Consider the following 12,269-nt stretch of genomic DNA (forward strand, 5'->3'; position numbering starts at 1 on the left):
GCAGATAGCCCTCGTGTAGCTTTGCGTGAAATTCCAAAACAAAAAAACAATGCAAAGTGGAAATTATAACGTCTCTTAAAACCAACAGTCATGGATAATATTTGAAATATAACTTCTATGAAAACTCTTTTTAAGTTATTATTATTTTTGCGCAAAACTACATATTGGGCTCTCTGTGCTGCGTCCGATGTGAGAATCGAGCCTCGGATTCTAGCATTATAATATTCTTTATTTTAACACAGAAACAACCAAGTGAACTTTCTTATCGCCAATTCTAGGTCAGGTAGTAAATTCTAGTCGGAAAATTCTCTCTCCGAAAAGGGACTGAAGGCCGCTGGAAATGTCACCTGTTTTAACCACTCACACCACTCTACAGTAGTGTGTTGTCTGTCAGTAGACACTAAAATTACGTCACATAAGGGACGCTTAACGTTGCAGTTTTTACTGTCGCTAGGTCAGTAAAACGTGCACATGCCATGAATCGTGAAAAGAATTACCCACTCTGTAGGCTATAACACAGCACGACATATGAACTTCAAAAGCAAGAAATACAAATATTTGTTACTTTTAATTTTGGTTTTATTTACTCTTGAAACAGAACACTTTCAAGTACCTTACGCAGGTACAATACATATATATAATTTTAATCAGCTTTTCTAAATAAAAATTATAAAACTGTGTTAAGTGTGAAAGTATACGAGTTTTTTGATAAATTTTAACGTAGCATATGTGCAAATCAAAACATTGTAGTAATAAAGTACGTTTGAGTTTATTTTTACTAACAGTGCCACTAAAAAAAAAATGTGTCATATACAATAAATGAATCATAGGCAATACAAAATTATTTGCAAATGGTCAATAATTGTTACATTACTTTTGTTTCTCATAAAGATCTTGTGTAGTTCCCTTCGAGTTGTTATTGACAGAGTAGTGGTTTTAGGCTAACTTTAAGTTCTGGGAACATTAAGATGGTGTAGTCTGTTTTTGTTTCGTCTCACTATTCTATCAAGACCAGCCAACGTAATCTTTCGAGATATTGTGTTTATCTGATGTGATTTCATATTTCGATATCCATAATGTTTTGCGGGGGAGGTGGGCAAAAGGGGGGCCCCAATTAGCCGGAACCGTAACTACAATTATAGGCCCCATGTTCTGTAGTTACGCCACTGCATGCTGACAAGTTTACAGTCTTCTATCCAACGCCTGTATACGGTGAGAGAACATAAATATGTACAAAACTTGAGTTTTTTTCGCGAAATTCTTTCCTGTTATAAACAACTAGATTCTGTTGTTTTGAAAGACTTAATGACAGTGTAAAAGAAACTCGTACAAGCAGAGTATACATTGTGTGACGAACATCTTTATGTGGTTGAGTTTTATTTAAGATATATATATATATATTTGCATCTACTTATCAACAACATTTCTTGGTTTACTAAGAATTATAACGTCTCAACACAGAAACAAAGACATTGTTTACCTCAAAATTCCAGGCATATGCAATTCATAGAACCGAGATCGAAAATATTCCCCAAAATGAATATACTTGTAAATCTATACTAGTCTTTTTCACAGATTCAGAAGTTCTGAAATCATCTTCTATATAAGATCTCTTTGACACTAGAAGAACCACAGTACTAGTAGTCATGGAGTTAGAGCGACCCCTATTTTGTACAAATAAACAATTGGTTTGTTTTGAATTTTGTGCAAAGCTATACAAGGAATACCTGTGCCAGACATCCCTAATTTTTTTACCAACAAATAGTGGGCTTGACCATCACTTTATAACGCCCCCACGGCCAAAAGGGTGAGCATGTTTGGTGGGATGGGATTCGAACCTGCAGATTGCGAGTCAAGTGCCCTAACAACCTGGCCATGCCGAGCCTCTTCAGGTGTCTCAAGTTGAACAGTAAGTTTGTAAACAAAAAATTTCTAAACATTTAAAGTTTAAATTTCTTTTGCAAAAGTTATGAAGTAAAATGAAGAAACTAGATGTCTGGATTACTTTTCAATAAAATGCGACACACACACATATGCAGGTAATGACGACTAGTTCTAAAACAGTTATCTACATTAGAAGTATCAAATTAAGCTGGAATTGAACTTATAAGTAGGTAGCCTCTCTTGCTTTTAAAACCTGCCTTCCTAAATTTTTTGAAATCAGCATTTCTTGAAACCCCAATTCTCACACTTTCTGTCAGAAGTGACAATCTCTTGCCATTTTTGTCACATATCTGCTTCAATAATAGAAATAAATATTCGTAAAATATTTTTTATAACAGTAACTCATGTGTATCTGTAATTGCTTTTTCTGTATTGAAACTAATATTGGAGAACATGAAAAGCTAATTAAGGATAAACTTGTTTTGAAAAAGAAAAATTAGATGGATTATTTTCCTCACCTTTATTTTTGCATTTTTGAAATTTATTTTTAATTATACAACAAATCAAAGTAAAACGTCAATCAATACATACATTGTTTGGTAATATAATGTAGTAAAATTTATTTAATATTTTTTTCTATCCAAAAGCTAACAACACATTATTTATTATTTATGATATAACTTGACTAAAAATATTTTAGCTTTCATGTTTAACAAAGGAAAAAAAAACAGACCAAATAAAACCATCACCCATTTTCTGAGCACAACATATCACAGATTAGAGACGGGTTATTTACTGATACAATTATATGGCTTTTTGGAGAAATTATTTTATGACTAATAAACACATAGTGTCATATCTTAACAACAAATGTTTTTTACATACAGAATCATGACGAGGGAAGTTAGCTAATTCATCCTTTTAAATATACTGCAATAGGTGTTATAAAAATTTACATAGCAACTCTACAGTTTTAAGTACTTTAAATGTTTTATAATTTCTGCAAAATTAAAATTATAATTAATTTTAAATAAAGCAAGCTTCAAATATTGTACACTTTCACTTCAAACTTGTTTTGAACTAAAGTTATTAATCTTCATTTCAATCTTTTTTAATTTGTAGGTTAAATGTATAAGTTTAAGTTATACTTATATATTATTCTAAATGGTGGGATGGAGAGTTTCTGCCAGTTATTTAAAATAACAGCACATCCCATTACTCCACATACACACACCCAAAAAAAAAAAATGTTTAGTTAATCTTAAAGTTTACCACCCTGGCTTTCTCGAAGACAAACGACCTATGATGCTGTACAGTTTGTTCTGATAAAGCCACATTGTCAACACCTTGGCTTAATCCAAAGTAATTGATTGTGTTTCTATTTCACCTATATACTTGTTATTATGTATTTCTAGAACATTTCTGCTTAAGTTAAATAATTTTTAACAGGTTTTCTTAACATACTTAAGCTTACTTACTATGCTATAAGAAATGTAAATATTTTATTGGTAGTTAAAAAAAAACTGCAAAACATTCTTCTGATAAAGATTATACATTTAACTTCAAGGTTTAACAATCAGAGGGAAATTATACAGTTAACTTCTAGGTTTAACAATCACAGGGAAATTGTAGATTCTTTTTTTACCCCAAAAGTTTAAAATAAATTTCACTTTTGACCAATAATTTTATAAACGCCCAAATACAAATATATACATAAATAATTTCAACTTTTTACATATAAAACATAAACCCAGAAAAAAGATCACTTCAGAGTTCTTAAATACATAACAGGCTTTTTTATTTAAGCAATTTAATCGTATAGATAATCATAAGTTGTAACAATTAACAGAAACTTTTGAGTGCTACCCACATTAATCTCTAATGTCTATGTGAAAAATACTAAAAACAGCAATCAAATCTTTCCAGAACTACATCTCCAGGTGTAGATCATAAAATCATCATCCTTACGATTGGAACTACAAAATTAATCTGCTTAGTTGTATTAAAGAAAAATATCCAGCTTTAAAAGCTGGAATTAATCACTTATCTATTTTATATAAACAGTTCAGAAAATTCCTATGGTTGAGTAAGTACAAAATAATCAGCGGGTGGATCATCCTGTCATTTCAACATGACAATAATTGTTTTTCCTGCCATCGAAAAAATCATCCCTTATTCTTTCAAATATATATATTCTTATAAACTCTCTGAAGCTTTAAACAATCATCACTTTGAGATGCACTATTAATTCTTAATCACTTGAATTCGGATTACGAGCTGAAGTTGTCTTATTATTTAAAGGATCCAAAGTGTCCAATGTAAAGTCATCATTTCCAAAGGCCAGTCCACGACTGAAACCATCCTAACAAAAGAAGATTAGATATTGGCTCAATAAAATGTAATTTTTCACAAGTCAAACAAGACAAAAAAAGGAACCATAAATATGATTATATATCTGAAATTATCTTCTGACACACACACACACACACACACACTTACAACCAAAGAAATTTAAAGTTCTATTGAAGCCACACTGGGAAAAACCTGGGCATAATTGTTATTATTAGTATTATTAATGTAATTGATAATGTGGCATAAATTTTTGATTTGGTCAACTTCATCAAATGATACTGCTAAATTTAGTTACATATATAATAACTATCAACTACAAACTTTTTTTTTTTTGCAAAGTAATAGGTTTTAGAAAAATTTGGATTCAGAATGGAATTGCCATTAAAAAAAACTGACAAATTATGATATGAATAGCTAATCCAGAAAACTTCTAATTGGAATAAAAGTAAAATTATTATTACAAAAGAGATAACAGGTTTTATACATTTGCAAAAAAAATATACGTCTGACCACAAAAATACTTTTTTTTTACATAAAAAAATTACCTTCTTAGATTAGTGAGCATGATAAAGGTTTCTGAATTGAAATGATGTACAGTAGTATGTTCAATAAAACCAAAAGATCTCATGCAATGTTAAACACCTACATACTACATAATATAAAATAGACTAGCACTAATGTAATTTGTTCTTACATGGATTCATTACCCACTCTGAAATTTTGGAACACACAAAGACAGCTGGAGTTAGCAATTGTCACTACCAAATTAAATAAAAAGGAGAAGAGAGAGATTTCACTTTCTTTGTTGTTTAGTTAATATAATGATATGTTAGTATTTATATTACTTATGCCACACTTTAACCCTTTCCGGATGGGTCATGGTTCAAAGGCCATGTCATTGCATTTGTTGACTTGCATTCAAAATTTTATTGAACTACTATTTCATGAAATTATGTAGATTATAATTCAAATTTTAGTATTATACATTATTCAATTTCTTAATTTAAGAGTAAATATAAAATAAAACAGTTAAACACTGATTTTTGTGTCACATGGTATGTTGAATACAGCACTGGTTCAGACTAGATGTTTGTGATGTCAAAATACTAAGTCTATAGTTTCGTATGAATTAAGAACGCAAATTACCGATATTGACAAGCTAGGATATAAAATATAACCTCATATCTTTTCTATTTGCTGAGATACCACTCATATAATGAATCAAACACAGTGGCTCCACTCATTTTTGTCCCCCTAGTGGATTTCTTAGCCATTTTCAAGTGTCAGGACACCATATCGTTCCTTCGAACCAAGATTTTAAGGTGGTAGATTGAGTCTGCTCGAAATTTCATATTTTTTTTAGACCTAAATACAGCTTAGTTACTAAGCTTGATAAATTGTAGTGGAATTCTATGATATCAATACAGTAATTTATGATTTTTTGTTTATTCAATTGTATATATATAAGACCTGAAAAAAATTATTTTGTTTCATATCCTCCACATGCAAAATTTTAAAAAGCTTTACAACCTACATCAACCAGCAACCAAGTACAAAGGTGGTAACTAGAAGAGATGACTGTTATGCTTTACTTCTATATTTACTATTCTCTGTTTTAGATAAAATAAGTTTAAAAACTTAATTCTAAATTGTAATAATCTATATACATATATAATAATTGAAATGTGACTGTATTTTACAAAATACTACTCCACTAAGACACAGCCAAGACAGGTCACTTTGTGAAGACTAAAGGATAGTTCTATATTATTGTTAGCCAGGCACGGTTGAAAGATAAATATAATAAAAATAACATATATATAAATGTATAATGTTACGAGATTTTAGCTATTTAGTCTAAAAATTTATGTTTTCGTGTTATAATCTGTAGTCATTCTAGAATGAAAAAGGCATAATTTGTATTTATTTCCCAATTTTTTTATGGTGGTTACAAGATCAATCAAATCGACAGTACTCGTAGAGAGATACAGTAGTGAAAATAAAACATAAAAAAGTTTTTTCTATAAAATATTTGATAATTATCTGGAGGTTATAAAGATTTCGCATGTAAAATTTGAAAATGTTATGATGGATAAAAGTATTTTTAATCTTAAAATCAAAATTACTTTACATGTTGGAGAGTCAACATCCTGAAAGAAAAAATTTACAAGAAAAGTTTCAATTAAAAAACCTTAATACTTAATTGAAAAACCTGATATTTTGTATTTGAAAGCCTTTTAATGTTTATTTACCAATAACCTGCAAAATTTTGTAAAGATATGCATACATTATCAAAAATCATATTATGATTACTTTCATGGTTACAAGCTGGTTCGATTCCGCCCAACCCGTAATGGAAGGGTTAAAAACTGGTTCCATCTAAGAATTATTTAAATGTTTACATTTTTCAATAATTAACTTAACTAATGTCCGTAGTTAAAAGCCATAGTATTTAAACCACACTATATCTGCCACATCCAGTGTCAATGTGGCATTTTTGTCTAATGCTACAGCTCATCAGGCCAGATGATATTTGACTCTTTTTAGTCCTGAAAAAGAAGAATTAATTTCTAGCCATTACCTGCAAAACATTTGCAGTAGTTTTCATGCCCTTTACATGAATTTTCCTTATTCTATCATTTTCACACACGGCATTTAAGCTACACTTTCTTGTAGGCGCTATGTGTTAGATTGATAACTCCTGGTCTATTTGAAAATATTTAACGTGATCAGACAAACAAACTCACGTAGATGTAACTCTATTTAATAAAACTACACATAAAGTAAACAATAAAGTAAAATAATGGGATTTATAATAGTGTACAGAGGATGAAACAGTTATGAGCACTCAGTGTTATGATATTGGTTTTACAAGATGAAACAAAGAAATTCACAAAAACGAAGAATAAAACCCCTAATAAAAAAAGTAGCTAAGAGGTGTTCATAGCAGTCTATGAAATGAGCCAAAGCTAAATCATTGTAAAGTAAAGTAAATGTACAGTTGTACTAAATGCAAACTTAGCTGAATATACAGAAACTTCCGAATCAATGTTCACAAAGTGATAAGTATATGGATTTGAATGAACTGTGCATGTGTAACTTTACATATAAATAAGTTGAGTATTTAGTGTAATGTTCATTTTTTGGAAAATTAAGTGTGGGTTAATTGTCGTTTGTGTGAAATACCTTGCAAATAAAAAAAACAACTAAAGTTGAAAATAAAGCCAGTCATCACGTGATGACAATGACATTATGTAGCATACACATTGCATTAAAAAGTTTGACTAAGCAAAACAGGTGAAGTGATTCTGAATGAAAAAGCCAATATGCAATCTGGACTCCTCAGACAAAGGCCTTTCTAACTATATGAAATTTGTAACATTTGATCGAGAAATTTTCCAGATAAGTTCCGGACAGACAAACGCAAGCTTATTATTTATATAGATTTGAAAGTGCTTGAAATCCTCAGTCTTTTGATATTTTTTGTTAATTCTTTCATTCCACCAGAGTAAAAAGTACTAATTGTGTGTGTGTGTGTGTGTATATACAAACATATATACATATAGAGAGAGAGTGAGAATTAAATAGATAGTTCTAAGTTTTACCTTCATTTCTGACAATCTTTTATCAATGAATCCAATAGCATCTTCTAAGTCCTGGGGCTTTACTCCATAGGCACTAAAATCTCCCATCCCAAAGGGATCATCAGCCTCATCTATAAGCATAAGTGGTTCTGCTCCAAACACGTCTTTTGGTTGATCAGCTTCATCAAATGTCACTTAAAGAAACAATCAAAGTATTATTATAGCTTTCATAATAATAAAATAGTTGTAATTTGATCAGCTTCATCAAATGTCACTTAAAGAAACAAAGTATTATTATAGCTTTGATAATAATAAAATAGTAGTAATTTGATCATCATCATCAAATGTCACTTAAATAAACAAAGTATTATTATAGCTTTCATAATAATAAAATAACTATAATTTGATCAGCTTCATCAAATGTCACTTAAAGAAACAATCAAAGTATTATTATAGCTTTCATAATAATAAATAACTGTAATTTGATCAGCATCATCAAATGTCACTTCAAGAAGTAAAGTATTATTATACCTTTGATAATAATAAAATAGTTGTAATTTGATCAGCATCATCAAATGTCACTTAAAGAAACAAAGTATTATTATAGTTTATATAAAAAAATAAAAAGTTTAAAATTGTGATTAAGTGAAAACTGAAACTGGGTGGATTTCAAAATAATGACCCTACTTGCTGAACAGATGAGTCAACTAGTTAGGCTAAAACTCGTTTGATCAGCTTTATCAAATGTCACTGAAAGAAACAAAGAAAATATCAACCTAGCTTTAATAAAAATTGTGATTAAGTGAATACTGAGATTGGGTAGATTTCAAATTCATGATCCTCTTGGCTGAATGGAACAACATTAAATGATTTCTGCCCTTCATAAGCCAACTGACCTACCCTAAAAGTCCTGACCTCAATAACAAGTGGAAAATTGATACTTGCAGTAATCGAAGTGTTAAAGCATTTGCTTTGCAAGTCATCACAAAAGTTTGATTTCTGCATATTTTTAATTTTCACTTCATCAGAAAGATCACTAAATTCACAGAGTCACATGCCATTCTTCAAATGTTTACATACACGAAAAAGAATATTAGTTTGATAAATATAAGTTAAGACAATTTACAGGCGATCACAACAGTAAGAACAAAATCTCGTCATTGAATTAAGAATAAGCTCCTACAAACAATAAGTAAAACATCAATATATATATATATATAAACATATTACCTTGTTTCTTACCATTCTGATTGAAATCACCTCCATTCCGAAATCCAGGTTCTCCTCTAGGGTTGAAATCCTCTACGATATCAAGATCAAGGTTTTCTAGTCGGCGACCCACAACTGGAACTTGGAAATTTATATCAGATAGCTCAAGTAGAAGATTCTAAATTCAACAAATTCCAAAAAATAAATCAAAAATTATTTATATTATGTAATAAATACTAAACTAAATTTTATGTCACTAATTTAATAAAAAGAGGTTACATAAACATAACCATGTGAAAAAATCTGATATCATTATTCACATAACTGTTAGAAAAAGTTTTCTTGCTGATAATTGTAAAAACAAATCTGAAAATTACTACTGCTAATGAGACTCCCGATTAATAATAAAAATATAAAAGATACAATAATATTAGACTCAAAATATTCTTAATTATTTATACTCAGTAACAATGATAGTTCATTTCGTTTGATCCTGTACTGCACTGTTTAAAAAATATAAAGTGGGTCACGCATGTGGGTGTTCACACACACAAAAAAACAACAACAACATAATTCAATAGCACAAAAACTTACATTTGTTGGCATTGTAGCTGTTAAAGTACGAGGTGGAACAGGAGGTTGAAGTTCACCAGAAGAAAGGACAGCTTTATTATTGGATGGTCCTGTTGTCGTGCCATTAACAAAATTTGACCCGGGGCTCTGGAACAATGAAATACAAGAAAAATAATGTAAGATATTTTAAGAGTTATTATTATTAGTTTTGTTTTCCAATAAAAATATTTGTAACTTTGTAAAAACTCATCTAAACTACACAAAGCAGTTACTGCTACATAGGTATTTTTTCAATTTGATGAAAATAAACATTTAGCATAGATTAATTTGTTTCTTTTCAAAATCTCTAATCAGCTTAAATAAATCTTTAATGTACATATTATTCTAATGAGTCTACTGTAAATGCTAGTACTCTAACAGACCACACACTTTTTGAAAAGTACAGAGGCCTAAAGTTCAATGGTTACATCTGTTTATGTGACCATAACTTTGAAGAGCTGTGCAAAAAAAGTTGTATTACTGAAAGGACCATTTCAATAACAGTTTTTCTCTCTCTCTCTAATGAGAAATCACGGAATCATGCACAGTTACTTCATGAAAATCTTTAATAAAATTAAAAATTATGTCTAATGAAATGACTGAATTAACAATTCAAACTTTACAATGCCTCCTCCAAATTCTACAGCACTTAATGTTTACCGAAATAACAGTCAATGATCATAAAAGAGTGCACAAAACTACAAGAGAAAACATACTAATTGCCAGCTTTCAAGTGTTATAATAATCATGCTGTATTTCATAGCTTCTAGCACATCACAAAAATGAGGTTGTTTGAATTTTTGTCTGAATTATATGAAACTAATTAAATATGGCATGTAAAATTAATCTGAAGGTTACTGTCAGACAAATAAACAATGGTTCTTTGTTTGAATATTTGTCAGAATTATATGTAACTAATTAAATATGACATGTAAAATTAATCTGAAGGTTACTGTCAGACAAATAAACTATGGTTCTTTGTAAAATCTGTACTATACAAAATATGAAGAGTAAATTCAGAATTCATATAAAGTAAATCTCTTTAAAAGAAAATCTCTCAAAACCTCTTGTTGGTTCTTATTTGACCCATCAGTTCTGTCTCCTGAAGTTTGGAGTTTAGCGATTTTCTCACGTAATTCTGCATTCTCATTTTCCAGTTCCTGTACCTAAAGAATTGTAGGGATCAGTTAACTATCTATAGATTAAAAAAATAAAGTAAAAATATGTGACTATTACTTCTACTTCATTTGATTTAAGAAAACTTTACCAAACCAAAATTCCAGACATTATATTTCACATGTTATGTTATACATTAACTTGTATGTATTATACACTAATATTACATATGTTAAGTACTGTATATCTTATACATTAAATAGAAAAAAATTACCAACTATTTAGTTAGACTTTTTGTTAAATTAACTATGGTTCAGGAAAGGTAAAAATACAAAATATGGAAGTTTATATCTACATTGGTAGGCCAAATGTTTCCACTGTGGGACTAGCAGTATCTACAGTAATAATAAGCCTGTAAACATAAAAATATGAAATCCAAACTAATCTCGGTAAAATAATTGATTCCTAATCAGATGATATATAAATAAGCAGAAAACTTCTCCACTAAACTCATGTACTGTTGAGATATACCTACCCCAGGCTTGGTTATAATAAAGCAAATATATGAATAAACTAGAGGGGCATGCTGTAGAGTGCATACCTCCACCATGCAGCATTGATCATGTACGGCTCTCAAAAAGTACGAAAATGTGTCCGTATATCCACCATTATCAACAGACACGGACCATTTTTGGCAGGACAACATTCTACAAATGTCCACCAAATTTCATCAAAATCAGATCAATTTTTTACTTATTATAGGGCAAAAATAGTGTAAAAAATTCGGTTAACAAATAGGGATTTTTATTTTCGTAACCTTGATCTTAAACCGTCCAAAAACTAAACACTTCTAAGTTGAATCATAGTCCAAATGTATACCAACTTTCATCCAAATCCATTCAGCTGTTTTTGAGAAATCTTGCTGACAAACATATACACACACACACACACACAGGGGTGAAACATAACCTCCGTCCACCTTTGGTGGCAGAGGTAATAAACTTCTTTGGTACACTAACATTCCTTTAGTTAGTAGTTACATTTGAAAAATACCTGTAATATAATGACAGCTAAATACTAAGTGTATAATTCACAAGAATTTACTTCCAAATTTTAGGCTTAGACAACATTAAATGGAATATAAGTCTAAAATGTCTAAATATAAATGTAGGATACACCCAGTTTGAATTAACAAATACCTATAATGTAAAACCAATAATTCTCAGGTTAATATCTGCAATTTAAAATTTTTAGTTATAATCTTCTACACGGAAGAAACATCGAAGCATCTGGGGTGTAATATTTGACAGATAACTTCACTAATGACATTAACATCATGATAACAAGAGTTACCAAATGCATCAATGCAATATAAATTGCAGTAGGAAATGGAGCTGAAGAATGTCACCTGCTTATACTCTTCCAAAGTCTTATTCACTCCATCCTGGATTATGCACTACCTATGATCAGTTTTAATTCTGAAGAAGAAAAGTAAATGATTTAAAAGCTCCT

The 12,269-nt window shown here is 29.9% G+C and overlaps 1 protein-coding gene across 2 annotated transcripts in view; it reads right to left on the reverse strand.

Moving 5' to 3' along the window:
- Window positions 1-2,744: 2,744 nt before the first annotated feature.
- LOC106459144 (PTB domain-containing engulfment adapter protein 1-like) overlaps window positions 2,745-12,269 on the reverse strand; it is a 36,990-nt gene continuing 27,465 nt past the window's right edge. Inside the window, exons 8-12 of one of the 2 annotated variants that reach the window (XM_013918733.2) lie at window positions 10,706-10,807; window positions 9,624-9,749; window positions 9,063-9,207; window positions 7,842-8,014; window positions 2,745-4,246 (exon numbers count right to left, since the gene is read on the reverse strand). In XM_013918733.2, coding sequence (XP_013774187.1) covers window positions 4,136-4,246; window positions 7,842-8,014; window positions 9,063-9,207; window positions 9,624-9,749; window positions 10,706-10,807 — 657 coding nt within the window. In that variant the 3' untranslated portion in view covers window positions 2,745-4,135. Of the gene's footprint in view, window positions 4,247-7,841; window positions 8,015-9,050; window positions 9,208-9,623; window positions 9,750-10,705; window positions 10,808-12,269 lie in introns of both variants that reach the window. The other variant, XM_022385576.1, reaches the window with a different exon arrangement.

This window comes from Limulus polyphemus, unplaced genomic scaffold, assembly GCF_000517525.1.
Source record: "Limulus polyphemus unplaced genomic scaffold, Limulus_polyphemus-2.1.2 Scaffold566, whole genome shotgun sequence".
Classification (NCBI taxonomy): domain Eukaryota; kingdom Metazoa; phylum Arthropoda; class Merostomata; order Xiphosura; family Limulidae; genus Limulus; species Limulus polyphemus.